Consider the following 25884-nt stretch of genomic DNA (forward strand, 5'->3'; position numbering starts at 1 on the left):
AACTTTAGCCCAGGTAGCAGAAAGACATCTCATTTCTAAGATTCTTCACCAGAAAGAAGAAAGGATCCTATATCAAGTAAATGAACTAAAAGAAAGACTGATTTCAAAGTGTTTCAGAGCGAATTCCCTTGATCTTGAATAGAGAAGTCCATCCAAGTAACAACCAGATCCTATTTTCCTAGAATGCAAATTTTAACCACCCTCTGGACTTTCTTAGCAACTGCACTTACTAGATAGTAAATGCTGTGTTAAGAGGGTTTCATAGAGAGACATCACGTCCCAGTGAGCGACATGATCCAAAGATGAGTGAATTATGAGACCCCTAAATCTGCAGACAAATGGAGAAGTTCATTCAATACCCATTGAACAGAAATAATGAAATATCTCTTTATATCTGTGGCAACTGATTTCGGCAAGGAAGCTTTTATCTGGAATTTTCATTTGGTCAGAAAATATGATGACTTACAAAGCAGGCTAGCAGATTTCCCATTAAATGAATACTCTAAAGACAGACTAATTAACTTCAGCCATTACCTAAAAACTGCCAAGGAACAGCAATTACATTTTCTAGCATCTGAATCACTCTCTTGTCAATAAACATCATAGGAGAATAGTGTCTCAAATGAACTTGTTTCCTGTTTCAAGGAGGGGTAAGGATTGATGATAGCACTCAAAACAGATGGAAGAAAGTAATGATGAACTTGTAATGGATACCTCAGGAATACATACAGCTTACTAATAATAAATTTTCCTGAGCAATTAAGAATGTGGAGATCTAATGAAGCTACATGGCTTTGCATCCTCCCCTTCTCTTTGGTCAAGGCTGATAATACATGTTCTTGTGACTGAATACTGCCTATACAGTCTTACACAGTCCTTGTTTGATGCTGAGCCAATTATTCAACTTCAAGATTAGGTATGGTCCAAACTCATGTATTTTGCCATTTTAGAATGTTTATGATAGGATAAAGAAACTTGGTCTGTAGAAATACTAAACATACACAGATTCAAGTGACTGTGAGAAGCATTTTAATAATATAATGGCAATAACACATTTTAACCATATGATGCTAAGAACTCTGAAACAGTGGTATTTCAGTGGCTCAGATTAGATACTCAAAACTAACAAAAGACTTTGACCTTAATCTCTCCATGCCTCAGAAAAATACAGACGATATCACTCTTTCATCTCATAGGGGATTTGTGAGGATGAACTCAGTCATGATTTTGAAGCATGCTGATAGCAGAGTGATAAAGACATTAAGACCAGTGTGAGACAGCAAATAGCTCAGTCTATGGAGTACCTAATCACGAAAATAACAAAGTTATGGCAGGGGACAACCAAAGCATTGACTAGCTGCTGATCAAACAAACACTAAAGATCCTGTACACTCAAAAAATCAGTGGTCATGTGGGCAAACTGTACAGAATAATGTAATCCTGTGTTACAGGATATAAACACAGCAGAGTAAATTTAAGGATGGATGAGAAATCCTAACTCAGTAAAAGCTCTTAGAGTTACAGACTTTTTAACGGCTTTCATCTCTGAACTATCAATATAAATTTACAAGCAAATATATTTGCTAAATGTTCAAGAATGTATTAAAATGCCACTCTACAGCGGTGGGCAGATACTCTGTTATTCTTAGTTCATCCAGCCTGTTTCTGGAAGAAACTGCTTCCAGAGTATCCTTAGTTCACCTTTTCAAAGAGTATTGCTTTCCCAAGGCTGCCTCAGGGTCCTGCTGACGGATTGCTCTAATTGCAGTTGGTGAAGTAAAGGCAGCAGTTACTTCATGCTCTGCTAGCACACGGAAATAGGCACCAGCATCTGGCGTTCCCACAGGCTTCCCCTACGGAGAGAATAATTTAAAATGTCACTGGATAAAAATACATCATAATTCCTTGACAGTTCAAGGCTTGCACACATAACAGCACTGGTAGCACAGCAACAGAAGTAATTTGAAGTAAGTTAAAGAAGGCTTTATTAAAGATAACAATACTGCAAGTGTATTCAGTTGTAGAAATAAATTCACAAAATTTGGGCACAATCTCTTACATGAATACAACACAGCACATACTACTTCCTTAGAAAATTAGGACAAATAGACATGCAAATTAGAAGACAGAAAAAAGCGCTGTTATTGCACTGGCAGCAGAGGAGTCATCTACATCTACCTTTATCCTGACTGAGAAGGAATCTGGGAAACATCCAGTCCCTCTGAACGAGGAGTCTCTGGACACAGTGGCACTGCAGCTACATTCCTGTGTCCAGGTAGCTTTTTCTTACCTAGAAATTTCTCTCAAATCCAGAAAAATTTCCACCTAGCTGCTTATAACTGGTTTCTTGGAACCTTCATGCTCCTACCCCACATGGAGACTGGAGAAATGCTGAAGAGCCAGCCCCTTTTCTATTTTAGTGTGCTACTAGACTGTAGTTTGGTTTGGGGTTGGTTTTTGTTTTTTTAAAAACTAAATATTGTCTTGAACTAATGAACATAGTCAAAAGAATTGTAAACAGAAGTAATAATTTATGATAAATTGTTTAATGGTAAGTAATCCTAATAAAAAATAATCAAAATACTTTGCTGTGGTGTTGAAAATATGAAAAGCACTCAGCACAGGTGTATATAGTCTCAAACTTTCTGTATTAGTGCAGTGCATGAACTGTTCCACACATATTCTGAAATTATTAGAAGATTATGTTAATGTAGAATGAGTTTTAGCTCTACAGGTATTACCATAACCTTTTCACTTGAAAGGCCACACTTGGAAGATGAACTTTGACAGAGCATGCAACTCAGGAGACAAACACACTTTTCATATGTCAAACACAGCTTTGTCAACGATTTACAGAAGACACAAATGCAGAAATAGTTTCACTACTGAAATGCCATCATCCTATCAGCAGTTCACCAGTCACAAGACAAATTTATACCTTTACTATCCTTGTGTAAATGCAAATTGCGAATAGATAATCAGTTTGGTGGAAAAAAATGCATATGAAACTCTAATTAATACTTTTCATTTTACCAAGATGCAAAGGCAACAGAGGCATGTGAATATCTTGAAAGAATTTACAAAATTCAGCTCATTCTGATAACGAGGTAGCACAGTAAATGCCTTTCTGAAAATACACATTAATCAAATGAGTTGCCCCATCTGAATATAATAAGCAGCATGCTGACTGTGATGCAGGCTCAAAGGAATTCATCCCTTGCCTGCTCTCCCTTCTGCCCTGCACGTTGCTGTCTTCCCCAGGCTTGCTCTGCATCCAGCTGTGCCTGAAGACTGGCAAGGGCACCAATGAACTATCCACCAGATTCAAAGAGCACAGGACAGCCGAGCCTGGATATGAACCGGTGGTTTTGCAGCCCTATGGTGAGATACTGCTGCTGGTGAGGGGAGTGCTCATCATAAAAGATTTTAAAATCCAAGACAAAATAGAACACGCAATTGAAAGCTTTTTTTTAAGGATGGAGCAGGCAATGATAAACAGATGAAAATAAACAAAAAAATCACAGTTCCTAGCCAAAGCAGGAGAGAGTAGTATAACCAATGCCAAATAGCCTATCCTAAATTACCAAAAAGAAATGCAACATGATGCTATTTGCTTGCTGAAAAAGTGAGTTATGTCCTTTCCTCTGTCACATAACACATAGTTCCCAAAGAAAAGTCTTTTGCCAGACTATCTTGAAGAATAACCCTAGGAGACTTCTTCATCACAACTTCCATTTGTTTGCCAGTATTTGTACATGAACCTATTCATTCAAGTTGACATCCTCTCTCTGTAATGTTCACTATACCTGCAGATCTGTAGCCAGATGGTTAGGAGTTCAAGCCCACATCACTAATTTTAAGACAAATGGTCTCAGACTCTGAAAAATTCCAAATTTCCACAAACTTTTCATTAACTAATTATGTAATTGCACTAGTATCAATCATCGTGGACATCAAAAAATCTAGCTGTGGAGCAATCTGAAATTGGTTAGTCTGCCAGTAATAAAGTAGGCTGTTACCTTTAAATAAATGGAAATATCCAGAGTCCATAGTAGGGCTGTGTCCGACCCTGAGCACACCCACTCCCTCCCAGGTCTCATTTCACACCTGATCCTTTTCCAAGCTATGTCACAGACATGTCTATGCCTCACATTTCCAGCAAGCCTGAGAGCCTGAGCCAAAGAGCATCTTCCACACAAGCAGTTAAGCCTTCAGGAGTGCATGCACAGGCATGCAGGACTCTGACAGGTCGACATTTATGTCACAGGTAAGCTACAGCAGCTTAGGTTTGAAGTTAACAGTCTCAGATCTAGGAGAAAACCAAATAAAACAGAAACAGTAGGAGAAACAGAAAATTCACCTGACAGTTGATAGGAAATAATATATAAAGAATAAGTCAACACTTCAAATACTTATTTAGGGAAAAAAAATCTGGCCCAGCTGTAAAATATTGTTACTGGTTCTGCAGAAAAACTTCCCTGGGGCCTTGGCAGTTGTTCATAGTTTAGCAAATGCATAAACAAAAACTGACATAGGCAAACCAAATCTGAGAGAGTGTAAATTAATTTCAGAGCCCAAACAAACTACAAACAAAATTGCCAGAGAGAGTTCTCATTTATTATACAAAAATTTTAAGAAGTACTGCAAGATGACATGAGAGGCTTATTACCATATGCAATTTTGATTTTTAAAAGTTAGCAATATAAACACTAAAACACAGGATACCTGAATTCAGAATATACTGACAAGACTGCTGCGTCAATTTGGGGACTACGAGCAAATGAGATCCTTCCACTGGATTTCTGCAGGGATCAGTTCAAGATCTGTTGCTATTCAGCATTTGCATCAACACTGGAGATGAAAATTGATTTTAAAAGTTGTGGGCAATAGTATCTGCGGTTGGCAGGAACTGAGAGCATGGTAAACAGGAACACGGCACTCAGAAAGAGAGTGATCTGTCTCACATAATTTAAAAATAAAAGTAGGGACAGACACTTCTCATATAAGCTATGAAGATTCATGTAGAAAAGACTTTCTTTTAATGACCTACACCAAGAGTCTGAGACAGACAAACAGATAGGAACATCTTTCTGGAAACATCTAGATTTAGCATGTAATTTATGAGATGTCTAACAGCTGAGTAGACACCCTGAGACAGAATGTGTGCATGATTATGACTTCATACATGATTATGAAAGAAGATTCAGAGGCAGCAAGAATGTTCGAGGGGATAGAAAAGTTCTTGTATGGAAAAAGTGAGAAGCCATTGGGATGGATTACTAGAGAAAAAAACATATAAGAAGAGTTATAATAAAATATCCAACAGAGGACCAGTAATAGTACATCAATTCCCTTTCTGTCTGACCCCTAACAACAAAGGGTTCTTCAATTAAAGCTAAATTCAAAATTATAAGGAAATTCTCTCTGCATAGGAAATGTTATACATGGAACTCACTGCCACTAAAAACTTCTGATGCCAAAGAACACACAAAATCCTGACAGAATAGGATTCAAAACAACACATTCACAGAGGCATTCATCCTTTTGCTGGTGATCCTGCTGTCAAACCTCCACTAAGGACTTGAAATGGCATGTCCTAGTGAATTTGCTCCACAAATACGAGTATTAGTGACAGGAGAAGGGTCACAAAACTGCCAGACTTCAGAGACAGCGCTTGCTTTGTAAACTGATGATACTGGCTTACAAAACAGCAGGAAAGGCTGCATGTCTCCAAGAATTGTGCCAAAAGAGGGTAATTTTAAACCTGCTGCTGTTGTTATGTACCCTTCAGATTTGTTGCAACAGCAAGACCTCAGAGAGTATTGCAAGGAAAGCTCCAGGCACATAGCAATGTGTTGCTACAGCTCTGTGTGAGGCAATAGCTCCTTCTCTGTCCCAGGCGACTCAAATGAAGTCCTTAATGCATAGTTCCTTGACAAGTCAGTATCCTCTTCCTTACCCTAGCTCCAGTTCAAAGTCCCAAACACTGGAACTAAAATGCTGCCTTTTTCCTGACATCACAGGACCACAAGTAGTAGCTACCCTTTTTCTTCATGCTGCCCATTTGCTTGCAGCTTGAAATCATATTAACAAGAGCAATGCAGAGTGGGTTGTGAGACTTCAAGTAACTTCTATATAGCTGTAGTTTGTCATGTGTTGGAGAAAGACAACCCAGGATAGATTATTTGAAGAAGCAAAGAAACAAACCAAAATACACTTGTATTCAAAAGACTTCCATTACCATTTTCACATTCCTGACAATGGTGTAACAGCATGTAAAAACTGAGGGCAGGTAGTTTCCATAGTAATTGTTAAAACAACAAGCTGTCGCCTAAGTAATTTAATAATGAACAAAGCACTTAAAGTAGTGAGGGTATGAAGTCAGCACAGTTTACATTCAGTAGTGGTTGTCCAGAGGCAAAGGGGATGACATGTTCTTTCCTCACAGCTAAACAGCATACTGATACTTTCTAACCTGAAAGCAGTCATTAGCCAAGCATTTAGGAAATCTGACTACAAATTTATGAATATTCATTGTTAAGACAGTCTTCTGAGCAGAAGAAAACTTACATACTATTCTCTTTGTAAACATCATTTTTATTCCTGTGTACAGATGCATTCCTTTTCTTCCCATTTTTAATCCTCAAAAAAGATGACGCTGATGTCATGAACACTGTGTGAAGCCTCAGTTGGTGGCATCTCAGAGAAAGAAAAATGGGAAATGTACTATTTCTGTTTAATAATGTTCTCACTAAGAGCAAAAGAAAAATACACAGCAGACATGTAGGTCAATCAAATCTTAACTTTGATTTTTCTTTAACATTCACTGTTAAAGAAATAGGATTTCTACTCTTTTTAGTTTCCAAAACCAACAGTTTTCCAAGGCACTAACAGAGGTGCCTTTATAATGACAATAATCACATTGATCACATGCATTCACATATATTTATGAAGATAAAACATCACTGTAAGACAACTACATGAAAAAAAATGCTGAAGGACTCGTCACTTTACTCTCCATTCCTTCTTGTCCTGCTCTACACCTGGTAGAATGGAAACCTCTTCATTGCAGTGATTCTCTTCTGACAATTCATGCAACAATTTCAACGTGGTCCAGAGCATCATCATTGGTCAAAAACAGTCACTGTAAAACTATTAATGTCTTTTTATTATCTCCAAATACATGCAGTTTTTCTCATACTGCTTTCCTCTTCTGCTTAACTAGTGTGGTGGTGCTGAGTTAATCCCCTTAGAACGAAGAATCTAATTAACATCTATTAGGTGCTTAAACATTAATTAGACTATAGTAATTTAATATGCAAGCTAATACTTGAGTCTATAAATATGCAGTTCTGCTGCTGGGTGAAGTTTCTGCTCTTTCTTATTCAGAGGATGAAGGAAGTCAACCACAATGGTCCCCTGCCTTAAATTACAGGAATTTAGTCGGAAATGACTGGGGTTTTTCCAGACAAGCTAGAAAATGGAATTCTTGTGTAACAGAATTAAACTTAAAAATGCATGAACATTTTTTTCTTTTTTTTAATTATTTTTGTTTCTATTTTTCTAGTGACAGACATTCATAACTGGAGCTCTTTGTTCAATTATTTGTAAAGATCCTGAAGCCACCAAAGCTCCCCAAACTGCATACCAGAACTATATTCAGCATATGGAGATGAAATAACAATGGAGATGGGGTTTGAAAATTATTAGGTAAATCATATAAGTTTTAGAAACAGCCTAGAAAACAGTTCAATTTCTGCTGCCTCCAAAATTTCTTTATTAAAAGCAACAGATCTTAAAAAGAAATATTATTAATAAATTAAGATTCAAAAATAATAAAAAAATCAAATCCATATTTTTAACTAATGGATAGAACACCTCAAAACTATGAATTATTAAATACACTTTAAAATATAAGAAATAGCCATACATATGAGGGAGAAAACTGAGATTACTATCTATACAGGTATACTTACATAGCATGTAGGCTTTCATTTATGAATATCCCTGTGCATATGGTAATGCACATGGTATGACATACACTGACACTGCAAGGACAAGTTCTTAGCACTGATGCAGAGATTTCTCACACTCCTACACACACAAGTAAGAATTTGGTCTACAAAGTCTTCAGTAAAAACAACTGACAGTTTAATGTTTCATGTACTGCAAAACCAAAAGTGACCCTAACTACAAGACTATTATATACTGCAGAGTTAGTGATCCACGTAACAGTTGAGCTGAGAAGGTACCGTCCTGTGTTGTGCTTGTCTATCTCTTAACTTTGCCTAGAAGATCTATTCTGTGTGAGTAAATCCAAGTGAAGTTAGAAAGCAAAGATTTCTAGCTTGTATGGAGACCTTACAGCAGACAATTCACCTCACATATTGATCCATACTACTTAACACCAAAAAAGTCATCAACTATCCAATCAGCAAAGATGGGATATTCTTCTCTTAGAATATATTTCTGTTTCAGAAATCTTGAACATTAACTCTGGTTACCTTTATAATGCTGGGAATATAGATGCAAGATTTAACAAGAGCATGTTAGCACTTAATTAAATATAGCTTACAGTGATGTCCACACACCCTTTTAAGCCTTCCAGACAACAGAACAAGGTCAAAATAAGTAACAGGGATTTTTCACTTAAGGATATTGAACTTCCAAAGATTTCACAGGGTATTTTCATACTATAAAGATGTAACAACAAAGATTGTTGCCACCAGTGAGGAGAGAGACAAATGGAGTATTGCAGGATTTAAGTGTAGCCCACAAATTATTTTTCCTCACTCTTTCATCTCAGGAAAATGCAGGTGAAAAAAGACCACTGCATATCTCAGTATTCAAAGCCACTTTCAGAGCCAAAGCCTGTTTCTCTTGTTTACAGTGGTCTCTTCTGTCACCACAATAATGCATAAAAGAGCATCCAGACTGTTTCTCTTCTTCATAAGAAAATAATTTTTATAACCAATAGAAAGTAGTTAATTGAGAGTAGTTAATCATTAAGTAGTTAATTGAGAGCCTACATGACTTAACTGAAGATATTAAAATCAATCCCCTAATTATTTAGTGGATCTTTAGGAGTTCTCACAGATGTACCCATGCTTGCCCTACATAAGCAAAAAACACACGGGAAGAATCTGACAAGCCCAACCTCTGAGATGAGCAAAAGGTGTAAGACAGCTTGCAGTATGTACACATGCAAAAAGTCCAAATCCACCTCTGCATCTGAGGCTACCAGCAAGTTCAAGAACACCAGTATATAATGCTAGTTCTTCTGAACATTTTTATCTATCTATACAAATATACGTATTTGAACTCAAGAACTGAGGTAAATTTCCTGTATTCCATTTTCCACATAAAGATGTATTTAGTCACCTAGGAATCCTTTCTGCAAATGAATCTGTCTCATGAGTTTAACATAGTCTCTCACATGTTTGTCCCACTTGAATCTCTTTTTTTTTCGTTTTCCTAGTATTTTGTCCTACTGCTTTTAAACAAACACTTTCTCCCCTATTTTAAAAACTACTTGATTACCTTTAATTTGAAAGGTCCTAGGAAAAAACTTTGCTTGCTAATGTCTTTCAGAATGTGCATATGCACTAAGAACAAAGCATCACTCCTGCAATCAGCAAGCTGCCAGTGATAATTGGCTCAGAAGCTTTTCAGAAGTTCCATAGTGAGTTGGTTTGTAAATTCAAGAAACAAGTGAATTCCACCAGATCAGTACACCAGAAACTCATCAAGAAACTAATCATAACCAATACTCAAATGTCTGATTTTTATTGCCATAGTTGCACTGTAGATATTCTCTGTATCATCTATTTCAGTAACACAATCATTGCAAGCTTTCATGGTCAAAACAATGTAAGAAAGTCAGTAACATTTATCTGGACAGAAGGTACATGGAGATTCAAATCAAGAATAACCATTTGTTTAAGTTTTCTCCGGCTGCTACAATCATTAGCTGAGAGCATTAAGGCATGTGAGCTTTGCTTTAAACATTTTATTTTATTCCTGATTTTAAAAATTTCCATTATGGAAATGATAAACAACAGGATTTTGTACAAAACAATATACACAGGTGTCATCTAGGCACAATCTGTGATTCTGTGAGAGATTATCAATCTTATTACTACTACATGCACTGGAAAAATGCAAAATAATAAAATGAAACATGAATGAGAGCACATATGGTGCCACAGATTTTGTTTACACAGCAAGTAGTGAGGTGAATTAGAACAGATTAGTAGATCAAACCATTTAATGCCAATGCACTTTTCCATTAGATGTTATTTGATGTTTATTTTAGAGTAGACTGTACCTTGTTCACTGCACCAAAAAATGCAGCTGAAAGTTTTCTGACAGAAAGCTATCCTACATATCTTTGCTCCTTTGACTGAAGGAATTTCTCTTCCAAAAAGTGTTGTGCTGTCCCTTTCATTTGTTTCCTGCAAATGACAGTATCTCCATTCACACACTGTCCGCAGACTCCACCACAGAGTTGCTATATCCCCAGTCTTCCATTTCTGTGGTCACAGAAACAAAACATATGCCAGTGCCTTCTTGCCAAGAAGGGAGAGAATCACTCGTGAAGTCCTCCATGCCAATGACCAGCACAAGAGAGGCTGCATATGGACTCTCTGACAGTGCAGCACAGGCCCAATTTAATTGTGCTTTTACTCAATGCATACTGGAAGTGAAACCAGTATTTGCTCATCTGAAAGACACTGGGCCATGGCGGACAGACACTGAACAGATGTTTCTAATATTCTCCCAAATTCAGGGTATCACTTTTAGTCTGAACCAGCAGCGAGGACATCTTTGAGATCTTCCTTCAGGCTGAAACACTGAGCACAGCTTCTGCAGCATCTGCGTGGACAGTCCTCTGCTTTCTTTGTCATACATGGGGCATCCAGCAATGGATTGTGTCAGGACTTTACCTGTTCCTTCACAGTCATCAACCCACTAAGCATCCAGGAGTACATGGAGTGGGATGGGAGAATAGCACTAAACATCAAAATCTTGCAATCTGGCAAATGTTATGCTATGATAAGAAAATAACTGATTCCCAATACTTCTCTCTGTCCTCATTTTTTCCCTCCCCTACACTTCCATGCTTCACACACTCCCATGCTTTATTCAATCCAAAAACCTGGTTAATCCAATTATGCTTGACTCCAGCCTGTCACGTCCTTCCCTTTATGACCTTTCTTGAGTGGGACTTGGAGCAGAGAAAGAGATAATATATTGCCAAAAACCACTACCTGCATTTCAAAGAAATGGTACCATCCTGCATGGCATTTGTTGTTCAAGCAGCTGATTGCAGGGCAGGAACAAGGTACAGTATGTGGTTAGAAGTACTAGTACCACTACCACCACTGGGTAGGTCCTAAACACACTGCATTTGAGACAGTGTGACTGGGCTTCTGTACAGAAGTCATGAGCTGCCATCAATATGTGTCACATCCACGATTCCTGCAGTAGCCAGGACTATGCCGGGTACACTGGCAGGGCTGGGATGTGGCAAGTGGTCTCTGATGGAGCTTGTTCCTCCACAAAATTTCTCTATCAGCTCACAACCCCCAGAAAATCATTTCTTCCAACATAGCAGCTCTCACAGGCAATCCAGACTCATGCTGCCTTCCCACAGCTCTGCAATCAATGGATTCTACTAAAAACCTCCTAAGCACACTCCTTCACTCAATATATGTACAGGAAAGGAGTATGCCCACTTACTTATGTGGGCATCTGGACCATGGCCTACTGCCTGCCAAGGCAGGGGGGATGTTCCTGCATGTTCTCTCACAGGGGTTCTCTGGGGGTTGCAGGCACATATTACAGAAATACAAAACCATACAATGGCCTGGGTCAGAAGGGACCTTAAATTTTCAAACTTCCTATCATGGGCAGGGACACCTTTCACTAGACCAGGTTATTAAGAGCTCCATCCAAACTGGTGATAAACACTTTCCGGAATGGGGCATCCACATACAGGCACACATTTCCACATTGTTGATCATGGAACTAAGGGTGTTGATGTCCTCAAGTGGTCTTGGTGGAATATTCTTCCCTCCCCTGAAGATCTGTTCAACATGTCTATGGTAGGGGCACGCACACTACACCACATCAGAAGAATGGTTTTTCCACTTCATTGAGAACATGACCTTCATCTCATTAAAATTAATGCACCACTACTTGTCCACCCTCTCATACCCTGAAGCAAGCTTGACATTATTAAGAGCAGGGTGGTGCAACAGGGTGCTGGAGAAGCTTTTAGGCCTTTCAGAGGACATGCTGTCACTGCCTCCTGCTCAATATTCAGGGACACCAATGCAATTCCTGCCACTATTGCAAAATACAGCAGTATGAAAGAGGAGTAATTTTAAAGGAGGAATAGGAAAAGAAATAGGGCTGATGAAGAGGGTAGATGCAAAAGCTTGTGAGAACTAAAGGAGCAGCTGAAAGTCAGAACAAGCAGACATCTCGTTGTCAGTAAATATGCAGTCTGACATCACATTTGGCCCTTTTGCATAGCAGGAGAAGCACTTCAGAATAAGGTGGGAACTCTCAACTGTTTAAAAGCTTTCTGTTGGATCCTACCATTTGATCTGAAGTGGCAAAAATTCTGTCTTAGCTTTCTCTGTAAAGATGGTATTCATGTGACTAAAGCCACTCTGTGAACCAAATCAATAAGCAAGAACAACCAGAGGACTTATTTCAGAACTGCCCTGCTGCTGTGATTTGAAATATCATGTACACACATTCCTAATGGCCACTGCTTTTCTGGACTTGAGAATTCTTCACTCCAAGAGGGATGTTCTGCTTTTGAGAAACTCACTTATAAACTTAAAGAGACTGAATTTTGAGCAGTAAAGCATACTTTTAACTTCCAAAACAAGATGCAGCAAGCCACAGTCAGTTCTTAAGTCTCTGATGCACAGCAGCATTCAAGTCATTTGACGGTGATCTCACCTTACTACAACTGTCCATGACTTTTCAGTATCCAGGATTCAGAAACATATTTACTCAAAATTCAGGAACAACCCTAGCACCAGCTGCCCACCAACAGAAGTGTGTAAGTTCATTACAGTGAAGCACAACTCAACCAATACCAACTTAAGTGGTTGTGCAAACACTGAAGGATTGTTTTGATAATGCTTGTTACTGTAAACAGTGACAATCCATTTCTGTTCTAGTATGGCCATCTTCACTTCTACAGTGTAATAACAGGAACATGGAGAAACTTTGTTTGTAATATACATTTTCTCAAGCAGAACTGCACATATGATAGTCTGTAAAACAGTATGTTTCCACCATGTCATTCTGATTCCCCTGTTCAAGAAGGACTGGGTACAGACAATGCTCTAAAAAATGCTATATATACAATGTCAACAAAGCTTGTTTCATGCCCCCAGTATCCAGTACATTCACTATACTTCTGTAGTTCTTGTATGCTCTGAATTACCACTGGATTTCCCTTAATGGACCACATGTTTCTAGTTATCACTACAAATCAACAGAGGTGACCAGCATGCCACAATGGCAGACCCAAAGTGACTTCTGACTCTAGGATCATTGAAAAAGACAAAAGAATTATTAGGTGGGCATCATGTTCCACAGTGTCAGAGAAGGTGGGATATATCCAGAATTCCTAATATCAAGTGGATGCACACAACCAAGTCTCAACATGTTTAAGAGCTAACAATGTCAGCGGTTTTACATAAAATGTCTTTCGCTATCACTGAAGGATACTGGATACACTCCCTGAAAAACAAAGATGGTTCAAGCAACACTGTATCTTCCCACCTCATGATTACAGGGAATCAACAATAACTACTGAGAAAAACAACAATGTAAGGCAGCACAAGTGCTTTTTTGAGCACCAGAGACTGGATGCAGCAGGCTACTCTACTTCTAGTCTCATCTCCACCCCACTGAATTTCATCCCCCAAGAAAAGGACTATGACCTGAATGTCATCTCAATCTTGACTTCCATTGCTTTGAGTGGTAGAGGGAGAAGAGACAAGTCTTGTTAGAAGTTCTAGTTCCTTCCATAAAGCTCTCAATCACATCCAACTCAGATCCAGCAAGTATTTTTCATCTCAAGACATGCAAAACACAACAGTCTCTCTTAGTTCCACAATAAAGGTCGTCTAATCAAGAACACAGGTATACTCCACTGTCTGCCATTTCTAGGTCTCTTGTTTCAGAGTTCGTTGCCCTGTTGACCATCACCTTTCACATGAAGTAGACAAGCTTGAAGGACAGTGAAATAAGTTTTCCATAAAAACTACTGTAACAGATGCAAGAGTATAAACACTGAAGACACATACAATTTAAACATCTGTGGCATGAAGAATAGACAGGCATAAACAGGATCATCCGGATCATCAGCTGGAGGAGATGCTGCCTTTTCCAACACTGGTTTTTTAGAATGGATCATACCTCATACAAAACTGTAGTATTCCCATGAAGGAGAGGTCCATAGCAAATGTAGGAATGACCAACAACCCAGCCTAAATCAGAAGCTGCCCACCACACCTAAAATGAAATAAAAACCTGATTATAGTGAGAAGTTTTAAGAGGCATTAAAAAACATTCACATGACATTTAAGTAGAATTACCTCACCAGGTGTGAGTCCATATACAGCTGACATTGTCCAGTTTAGCATAACTGCACAGCCCCCTGTTGGTCTGACAACACCCTAAATGAGAAAATTTGAGTCCTTAAGATCATTTGAAGGAAAGAATTATATTCCTGTCTTCAATTGTATGTTGAGGTTTTAGCAGCAATAAACTTAAGGTTGTGAAATTCCAATACTCCTAACTTGAGAAAAGGATCTATTTCAACAGTAACACTCTTGTACTAGCACTTCCACTAAAGAATAAAGTATGGAAAACCAGCAAAAAACCCAAACAAACACAATAAAACACAGAAACACAACCTAAGGTCTACATAACAATATTTCTCAGAAGATTACTTGTAAAGCTAGAATTCTCTCATAAAAATTTGATATACAAATATTTAGTAAACATGCTGACAAAAGTAAGAGATTGAGTATTTACCTGACTTAAACTGTGCCATCTAAATGCTAGGCATGTTTTAAATTCATTACATAGTCTCCCTGTATCATCACCACATATGAGGAGCACTTTGAAGTAGACAATCTCTAAAACGACTGGGTTGAATTGCTCCCTGAAATGAATCTGTCTTTCTGCACTGACTCTTTTTAAAGATGCCAGAAAATTGGCTTAAACCAGTGTACATTTTTGTTTCCTATCTAGCCTGAACTGCACATATGAATGCAAAATGAAGAACATCCCACTGTTCATCTAAAAGAGAGATTTGAAAACTAGAATGAGTATCAATAGCATCATGCACCTTGGTAAACCAATAACCACTTCTGGAACACTCTTAACTATTAGGAAAATTTTGGAAATACTTTGCAATATTAGGATGGTTAAAATACATTTCACGTATTTCACCTTCAAGTACACCATTCCTAAAGAAAGAATTAAGTAAACTATTTCCTGGTGTCTTGAACTAAAATTCAGATGACATTCACTAGACCAAAAAAATAAATATCCACTGTGCAGACATTACAGTGCAGCAATCTGTCTGTGCTAGGCACAGCACTTTCTCTTGATAAAGTTCATAGAACAAAATAGGCCTTTCAGGTCTCGTCCAAGAAAGGAAGGATAGTAGAGATATATTAATTCATTAAAATGGAGATTGCTAAGACAGAGAATGGTTAACTAGCATTTTACCAATTTCAGACAGCAGATTGCCTTTGTTAGACTCAGCTTCTAACTTAGCCCCCGCTCTGAGATTATCAAGAGTTTTGCTATGAAGGTCATAACTGAGTAATTTTACTTGCATGCCCATTTAAATTAAGTTCCTTAAAAGAATAAAAGAGTTGTTCTATTCATTGAGTTACTTATTGTAGCTTAGTACTAGTTGACAATCTCCCTCTTACAAGGTTGAATCACTCAAGATGTCTACATTTTTCTCTGCAGAGTCAACACACTGAAGTAAACTTCTGAGAACTTTTATCTCTGCAATACTACATTGAAACTCAGAGTCAAGAAGAATACCTGCAGTAACAAAGGATCTTATCTTGGGCTTTTTGACAATATAATTAAATAATTCAAGATAAGTATGTTGCTTCAAAGGGCCCATTTTGAAGGTAAAAGCGGAATACCTTTTTCTCAGCAGAAGTGACATTTGTTTTCCCTTACATCCTCATAGTTTCTGAACTTTATAGGCCATATGATTAAATAATTTTCTAGCAGTAGTCTAAGCACTATCATATCCAGGGATGTGTGATACTGTCCAAACCTGTGGTGGTAGGACTTGCCACAAAAATATATATTCAGCTTGTCTTCCACATACTGTAAAAGAGCATTGTAAGTACGAAGTAAACATTCAGACAGTTCTCTTTTAAAATACAATCTTTTAAAAATAGGTCATTAAAATTAATTTATATTCACAAGCAAACATTTTCAACAAATACCCTATGCTAATTTTCACTTACTCAGTCTAAACTTTTATTTTCAAGGGAATTATGTCCTCAGAATTGTTCAGTCACACAAGCCTTCAGAACATGCTTAATCCCATTTAATCTGTAACATCATCCACCATGTCTTATCTACAGGAAAATTAGCTAATATGTAAATAATGAACAAGACTAGTCAGCAATAAATACTAACACAGAAGTGATATATTAACTAATCTTGCCATTAAGTGACTATACTATGCTTATCTAAAGCAGATAAAACATGGAAGATACTACGGGACAAAATTCTGCTGTCCTCAAAAGTTTATATTGTATAAACATTTTGAAGCAAACACATCCTATCTTTATATTACTACTATTTAAATAAATGAATATGATTTATTCCTATACACTGCCTTTAAAGGAGTGAAATGTGAATAAATGAGATTAAACCATTTCTAGCAACGCTTCTTTATAGCCCTGTGCTCTGGCAAACATTTCCAACCCTTTTAAATAAATATTTTCTCAAGTGGAACTGCAAGTAAGTTGGTCACAGACACTTAGACTACAGACAGTTCTTTACCTTGGGCAAGCCTGTTGTTCCAGATGTATACAGAATATAAAGTGGATGTTCTGAAGGAACTGAGACACATTTAGAATACTGGGCTTTTGCAAGCTCTTCTTCCCAATCAAGATCATGACCTCGGGTAAAAGGAACATGGCCCTGCCCATGGAAAAATAAAAAAATTGTAAAAAGAAAACCAGATGGAATAAATGGAATTCCGTCAAAAAACATGTACTATTCAAATTTTTTATACAGTACTATCTAGTTTTCTGTAATCTCTCTGATGCATTAGTTCCATTTTCTATTTAAATCATGTGAATAAAATGTTTGCCTGTAAAATAAAAACCAAACTACAACTGAGACAGTAAAATTTTACCTATAAAAAAGAAAAGGCACATGCATTACATAAACATCTGAAAGTTAACATAAAGACACAAGTGTATACTACTCACCAAATTAGGTCGCTTGTAAATGAGAACTTTATCAGGTTTGCTCTGTACCCTTGCCAGTGCTCCTTCTAGGAGGGATATGTATTCCACTTTCCTTTTCGGTTCTACTCCAAAACTAGCTGTAACAATAAGTTTGGGCTAAAAAAAGAAGTTAAGATTGTTAATGTAAACCTCTGCAATATACTTTAAAATGTGTTCCCTTAAATTCTTTAATAATGTTCAATGTATAAAATTTATCTTCATGTAATTAGAAAAAGTTCATTTTTTTGAAGGAAATCAATCTGTCCCTGCATTTCCATTTTGTTCAGAAGCACACTAGTAACTTCTGATGCTCTTCAGTATCTTCAAACAAACTTGAGTAAGAAATCAACAGCATTAAATTCTTATGTGTTGCACAAATACTAATGAACACAAAGAGAAAAGACCACGCCCCTCTAGGCCCTTCCATTAAGGAAGAGTAGTACAGTGATGTCACAAATTATCTGTTCTGTTTAGCCTGCTTTGTAATGCACCCAATTGCATATTTCAAAACTAGCTATGGCATTTTGCTGGCTCTTTCCCAGCCTGCAATTAAATGGCAAGAGAGGGAAAACAGGAAAAAGAGGGAAAAGAAGGCAAACCAGAGATGGCAGGAACTAGAAACAGAGCAAGAGAATAAGGTAAAGCCATAACATACATGAGGGAAGTAAAGCTAAAGTCTTTCAAGTGGTGCTTGCAGGATTCAGGATGCAACAACACTAAAAGATTTTTGTAATTCTGGCAATTTTTTAAAATAAGTTTCATTTCCAGATGTGGATTTCACGTTTGTCATTAAATTAACTGCAGATTTTATATAAGATTTCCTAAGGGAAGAAATCTGCATACAAGCTATTTTGACTCAGGTCCCAAGACCAGTATTTTTATTTCCTGTTTTTCAGGAAAAAAAAAAAAGGTAGTGTCAAAGAAACTATGTGTTAGAACATGTTGTAATTGGAAAAGAATGAGTCTTCAATCTCCTTCCTTTAGGAGTTTTAGAAGTATATTTATCTTATGTCCTCGTTTGATCAAGCTAGTTTACTAATTGTATGCATTAGCATAAATCTCATTAAGTAGCCACAAACCACAATGCCACAATTAAGGCTCTATTAAATTCAGCAGAGAAAGCACAGATTAAATTGTTTTCTTCTGCAATAATGCTTCCTGTTCAAATCTGCCATTCAGAGAAGTTCCCTAATTGGTGTATATTCAAAATAAAGATTTGAGATGAGATTTAAAATCTCAGCATTTGTCAACTTTCTCTTTTGGGATGCACTGATTTAATAAAAGATGATACAGTAAAATGCAGTTAAACTGAAAGTTCATCTGGAGGCTACCCTGAAATTAGACTGTAATAAATGTAAGATACAGAGTTCTATTCAATTGTAAAGATAAAAGACTGTTGTCATCACTAGTTTTATAGTCATCTGTAAATGATGCCACCTCTGCTTATCAACTGCTTTGTATGCAGTAAGGACGTCTTAAGAATAACTAATACTAAATTTGCTAAGGTGATGTATCACCCAAGCAAAGAAGCATCATGGATTGCTGTGCAAATTAAAGGCTCACTACTGGCATTAATTGCTGCTTTTGACTGTTTTACCTCTTTGTCTACTGACATTATTTCCCTTGCCTCTCTACTCCCATATTGCTTTTATATACCCATTTCCCACCTCTTCTGTGGCTCCCTGTAGTCCTGCATAGCAAGATTAGACAGAAATATAACTAGTTTGAAGGATAACCAAGAAAGTTCAAGGGTCTGTTGGAGCAGAAATGCCAGACATTGAGGTTTAAAAAAAAATAAATAAAATTATCAAGTAGAAATGAGATAAAGCAAAGCCCAATACTATAACTTGTTGGTACAAGACCAACACTTTTATTCTGTTGTAAAGACTCCTCCTACAAATTCTTCTACAGTCTCTAATAGTATGCAAGGCATGGATTAGAAAAAGCAATAAAGGTTACACTCCTGAAGGATGGGATGCCATCCAGAGGGGCATGGACAAGTTCAAGGAGCAGGCCCGTGACAGCCTAATGAGGTTCAACAAGGTCAAGTGCAAGGTGCTGCACCTGTGTCAGGACAACCCCCCAAGAAACCAATGCACCCTGCAGAATGAAGGGATGGAGAGCAGCACTCTTGAGAAGTACTTGGGGATACTGGTGGATGAAAAGCTGGTCATGAGCTGGTAATGGGCGCTCACAGCCCAGAAAGCCAATTGCATCCTGGGCTGCATCCCAACCAGCATGGCCAGCAGGTACAGGGAAGCAATTCTGCCCTCCACTTTGCTCTGGTGAGACCCCACTTGGATACTGTATCCAGCTCTGAGGTCCTCACCAAAGGAAAGACATGGACCCACAGGAATGGCTCCAGAGGATGGCCATTCAGGTGATCAGATAACAGCACCTCTATGCTATGAGGAAAGCTGAAAGTAAGAGTTGTTCAGCCTGGAGAAGAGAAGGCTCTGGGGTAACCTCATTATGGCATTTCAGTACCTAAAGGTGCCTTGTAATAAAGATGGAGACAAACTTTCTAGCAGGGCCTGCTTCAATAGGACAAGGAGTAATGGTTTTAAACTAAGAGAGCCCAGATTTATACGAAAAATCAGCAAGAATTTTTTACAATGAGGGTGGTGAAACACCAGCACAGGTTGCCAAGAGTGGTAGAGGCTCCATTCCTGGGAACATTCAAGGACAAGTCTGACAGGGCTCTGAGCAACCTGATCTAGCTGACGATGTCCCTGCCCATTGCAGGGGAGTTGGACCAAGATGACCTTTAAAGGTCCCTTCCCACCCAAACTGTTGTATGGTTTTATGATTCTATAAACTTGCTTCTTGTCTTGATATTTCAAATTATATATTCTGAGATTCGGGCAAAAGATGACAAAAAGTCCTGTTCTATGCTCTGTATCACTTCATCACAATTTACTGCAGAATGCCTGTAACTGCCACTACCTGACAGGAGTAGAAATTATCAGCTGGTAGACTTTGCAGCATTCCCAGACCTATTTAAAATTCAAGATAAAGTAAGGAAAGATGGTATAGTACATATACCTTTTCACAGTCATTAGAAAATGATTGTTATTTCTTTCACTCAGGTCTTCTACGAGAATATGAAGTTTGACCTTTTTTCCACAAAAGCATCTTACAGCCAGATTTCTATTGCACATCTTTAACTCTTTCTACTTAATCTTACCAACATCAGGTCCTGTACCGCAGCATCTAAATCATTTCACATAAAAGCCTAATAGAAAAGTTGTGGGTTTTTGACACTGCTTTAATTAATTTCTGAGTTCAGCAGAATACAATCTATCACAGGTATTTATATACAAATCTTACAAATAATGCCAGCAGCGTGCAACTCACTTATGATGAAAGCTTTACCATCTTGCAAAATTGAGACACTTTGAAATCTAGATTGAGGATGTGCCTCTCCTCTTTACTCACATTTTCATTATGCATCAGATGGACCAAACATCATCCATAATACTTAGATCTGCCTTTTAAAGAAACCAAAAAGCAACGTAAATTAGGATTTAATCCACGGCCTGCAGCTAGTAATTCTATAGCTAACCCTTCAAAAGAGTTGCTATGTGACCTTGGATAAAACACTTAAACTTACTCTTTTTTCATTTTAATACATGAAGCAAGAATTATGATTACTGTGCTGTCTTCCTCTGTTCCTCAGAGAGAAACCACTGGGATTAATTAGTTAATAATTGCAAAATACTCTACAAGTAAACATGCTAGATGATTTGTATTGTAGCAACCTACATTTTTAAAGTTTATAATTTTTTCTTCTACATTTTTCCCTAATTCTATGAGTTAACATTCATTTTTATAGCTTGTTAAAAAAGTGTGAAAGTGGGGAGAAAGACAGGGAAAATGAAGAGTCGTTGTTAGCCTTTTTCACCATTCTAACAAACCATTTTAGCCATTTACTAACTTTGTTAAGACATTAAGGAGGGGAGGGGAAATTCATTCAACTTTCTATTTACATGTATTTACAAAATTCAAACTTTGGTCTTCTGAAAACCACTTCTGTACATAGAAATCTAAGTACAAGTTCCACAATTCCTGTGGACTTTACCCTGCACCATGTTTTGGTTTACACATTCAGTGATAGATGACTACCACAGACAGTGTTAGTGATCCAGGTGGCAGATCAAAATGGCATGGACTTTGTTTTGTTAACTAGTAGAAAACAAGAACAGACTGTTCCAGTTGAAACTAATGCATACATAAGCTACTAAGTAGATTAGTAAAGTACTATTTGCATTTTCACTAACACAGACTTACATAATGCTTCATAAACAAGCTCAACTTGTGCCAAACACGGAAGCCCTTAAAGCATTCACCTCTACTAATTAGGTTCTCTGCAGAGTCATTTATTTAAGGCAACTGGTTCCACAGCTGCCCTGATTCATGTAGAATAAAATCAAGTAGCATTATAGCTGTCCTGGTTGCAGACACGAGAGGGTTAATTTTTGCAGTGGGCAGGAGGAGCACAACCAGGACCCCCAGGTTATCCTGTACCACCTCACACCACATGCAGGGTGGGGAGGGGGATGGGTCCCTTCCAGGCTGGCAGCAGAGGGAGCGGTTGGGTAGTGCTGGTTCCATGTGAGAACTTGCATGTGAATCGTTCGCCTCCCTTGTACCCTCTGTTACTAAGATTGTTGCTGTTCCTTTCTTATTTCATTGCTGTTTCCAGTAGATCATTCTTATCTCAATCCGTGATCTTTAATTTTTGTGCCTCCAATTCTCCTTTCCATTTCACCACAGCGGGAGTGGGAGAGGAAAGGGGGAGTTAGCAACCAGTGCCTGGTCCAGAGTGTTTCAGTGGGAACACTAAATTGGGGAATACCATTCCTAAATCACAACATAGCTGAAGAAATGTACTGCCTAACATGTCTAAACATCAAATAAACCAATGAAATTATTTAGGGTTGGCAGCTTTTTCCTCATACATTTGATGAAAATGCTGGACAAAAAGCCAATATTAAGCTAATACTTTGTAGAAAGAAATTGACAAATGGGAGCAGAAAGGACACTATGCAGACAACAGTGTGTTAAACTCATGCTTTTTTAAAAGGGGTCAAAATACATATCTCAATATCTGTTATACAAGCATCAACATCAGCAGAGATGTAGTACTTTGTTCATACTACAACATTACATATTATAAAGAAATTGAGACTGTGTGTCACACAAAGAGAAATGTTAATTAATGCAATGGTGTTGGTTGCTCCAAATAGTTATAGTGGGTTGACCTCGGCTGGACACCAGCTGCCTACTGGGCGCTCTATCGCACCTCCTCCCAGCTGGACAGGGGAAAGAGAATAAGATGGAAAATGACTCATAGGTTGAGATAAGACAGTTTATTAATGCAAAAGTGAAAGGCTGCACATGCAGAAGTGAAGAGGAAAACAACAAAGGTTTATTCTCTACTTTCCACAAGCAAGAAATAACCAGCCACTTCCCAGGAAGGAGGACTTCAGCATGCATAGTGATTGCTCAGGAGGCAAATGTAAATAACAGATGTCCCCCCTTCCTCCTTCTTCCCTTTCCCTTTATATCTGAGTGGATGTCATATGATATGGAATCTCCTTTTGATTAGTTTGGGTCACCTGGTCTAGTTCTGTCCCCTCCCACGATCTTGCCCTCAACTGGGGAAGGAATGTTACAGTACTGATGCTGCACTCAGTGTGTAATTAACACTATTCTAGCTGACCAATGCAAAGCACAGCACTGTGAGAGCTGCTATGGGAAAATAAACTCCAGCTCAGCTGGACCCAATACAATCTGCTATTACCTTTGCATGATCAATGCGAATCGAAAGCTCCTTAGATGCAAATCCACCAAAAATAAGGCTGTGGATGGCTCCTATTCTTGCGCAAGCCAGCATGCAGTACACTGTCTGTGGAATCATGGGCATGTAGATGACCACACGATCTCCTTTCTTCACACCATGTCTGACCATGACATCAGCTAACTTGGAGACCTGTACTGACAAAACATTCACAACATATTAAAAGTTTCTCCAGATCTGATGGTGCCCTATATATAAACAACTTTCACACAGTCAACAGACACAGGACATTAAGGACACAAGACAGTATGGTATGGAAAGTTGATGAATGATGCAATCGAGTTTCAATAAATTTAAGACTATTGCCTTTTTGCAAAAAAAATCCACTGTAATACATTTTTCTTTTGTAAAATAAAAATGGAATGAGGCTAATTATTGTACTCATTACAACAAAAAACTAAAATCAACAGCAACCTTTTGCAAATTTTTAAATGGCACTCTAAACATACTTTTATCCAGGTAACTTCATATTTCTCAATTTCAGCTCTTTAGAATGAATTTAAGCAGAGAATGCTCATAACGCAAATTCTGTTCTAACTAGCTAAGTTTGAAACATAAACTAATATGTACTAATATTTTCTCTGCTACAGTGTTGTAAACTTCTCAGAATCTGAGATAAGAACTCTTACACCCTGAACCAAAAGATGAATACAAATTCAGAGAAACATGTTTAGATTTAAGAGGTAATTTTTTCTCTCATTTTCAGATTTTCATTTTTGTTATGCAGAAACCTGAAGACAGGCTATATATGGCAGCAAAGAACTGGAGCTCAAGAAATGTGATAGATCAGCAGTAATGTCTGTGTAACACCATGAGAAAATACTTATTACCTTGACACTCCATAATATTATGTCACAGAAGTAGTATGGAAAATTTCATCAGTATGCCAGGATCAACTATTTACCACACAGTAAGCCCTGTTAGAGTGATCATGGGAGACTGTGACAAACACTGTGCTCTTGTCCCAGCTTGCTTGCTGTGGTATGAAAATCGCATCTTCTGAAGGAAAACCAAATTACTAACTTCCCAAGAGCAACTGAATGAACTCAACTGTCAGAGGTTTTCTTGAATTTCAGGGGCTGACGTCTGTGTATGCAGTACCTAAACCTGCTCACTGCCTATCAATTTTTCAATTAAACATGCATGTGTAGAGGTGTGTAAGTAATAGAGGTAAAACTCCATGTAACTGAGCACAAAGCACAGGCTAACAGGAAAAACTGTAGACTAAGAAGAAACCAAGCAGATTAATAAGCTAATGGGGAACAGGATGGAAGGAGAAACATCCCAGAAAGTTGTGAGCTGGAATACTCCGTAAACATGATTACATGTCAGTAACAAAAACAGCAGGTTTTCTTGCATTAGTTTTACAATAGTGATAAGAAATTCTCTATGAAGTTCCTGGGCTATGTGAAGACAAATAAATCTAAGTTCAGAACAAAGGAGTTGCTCTGTCTTACAGGGGAACTATTTTACCTCTAGTAGTAAAAGTATTCTTTAAAAGCTTGCCAATTACTAGAAAATCCTACAATAATCATAAGAAGTTTACACATTCTAATTTCTTTCACCATCAATGTAACATAAATCTACTCTATATAAATTCCTCAAATCTTACCCATATTGCATTATTCTGCACTTATTCACATAGATAAGGTTTCAAGCAAAATTTAGTCTTGTAGGAGACTCTCTTCTTCAGGTACTATCACAAAAAAAAAAGGAAAGGGGAGACAAACTCCTGAGAGCAGCAGTGGGATGTTGCCTGTCGAATGAAAAACATCCAGGGTTCTGAAGCAGTAAAAATCTTTTCAGTGATGAAGCAAATAATGCAAGCAATGGGGGCAGCCTAAGTCAGTAATGCAGGTTCAAGTAGGACAGGAGGGAAGGACCCTCTTTTCCAAGGATGACCTAGTCAGGAGGGTAGATGTTCTTTGAAATTACTTTCATTTACATTATTTTAAAATTTGAGTTTTCTCTATTTAAAGAGTAGCTACATATAGTCCTAAAACCCTATCTGGTACATACACTGAAGAGGACAAAATAGCATTACTTACTGCTTCTCTCTTCAGGGCAAACCTATGTCCAGACTTTCAGTAACATGAGACAGTAACATCCAGAAGCTCCAGACGCATCTGCTCTGTTCTTGCATTAAACTCACAGTTCATGCATGTTTCTGCATTTCTGCCTGAGAATTTAAGAAAATGGAAGCATAGAAGCCTCAAGCATACACTCTTGCATCAGAAGGTAACTGCCTAAGTTGCATTTTCTATAAACATTGCAAAAAAACCCTGCTGTTATTTTTAGCAGAGAAAGTATGTTTATAAGGCAACGTCATCATCGCAACAATCTGAAAACTCACATATACTATTTTTATGATTTATGTGTACCAGATCTCTTATATTACATATTAGTGATTTTCAAGAGATAACCTATTAATACCTATCAATACCCAATGAAACTGACATACACTTTCAAATCCCAACAAAAAAC

The 25884-nt window shown here is 37.8% G+C and overlaps 1 protein-coding gene across 6 annotated transcripts in view; it reads right to left on the reverse strand.

Annotated features, from left to right (window-relative positions):
* The window catches only part of ACSS3 (acyl-CoA synthetase short chain family member 3), an 88891-nt gene that overhangs the window by 45115 nt on the left and 17892 nt on the right, over positions 1–25884 (reverse strand). For 2 of the 6 annotated variants that reach the window (XM_071552150.1, XM_071552152.1), the window contains exons 3-8: positions 23344–23532; positions 17520–17654; positions 17086–17226; positions 14631–14711; positions 14452–14547; positions 1702–1853 (exon numbers count right to left, since the gene is read on the reverse strand). In XM_071552150.1, the coding sequence (XP_071408251.1) occupies positions 1702–1853; positions 14452–14547; positions 14631–14711; positions 17086–17226; positions 17520–17654; positions 23344–23532 (794 nt within the window). Of the gene's footprint in view, positions 1–1701; positions 1854–14451; positions 14548–14630; positions 14712–16541; positions 16630–17085; positions 17227–17519; positions 17655–23343; positions 23538–25448; positions 25545–25884 lie in introns of those variants that run through there. The other 4 variants (XM_071552153.1, XM_071552154.1, XM_071552151.1 and 1 more) reach the window with 4 other exon arrangements.

This window comes from Pithys albifrons, chromosome 3, assembly GCF_047495875.1.
Source record: "Pithys albifrons albifrons isolate INPA30051 chromosome 3, PitAlb_v1, whole genome shotgun sequence".
In the NCBI taxonomy this organism is placed as follows: domain Eukaryota; kingdom Metazoa; phylum Chordata; class Aves; order Passeriformes; family Thamnophilidae; genus Pithys; species Pithys albifrons.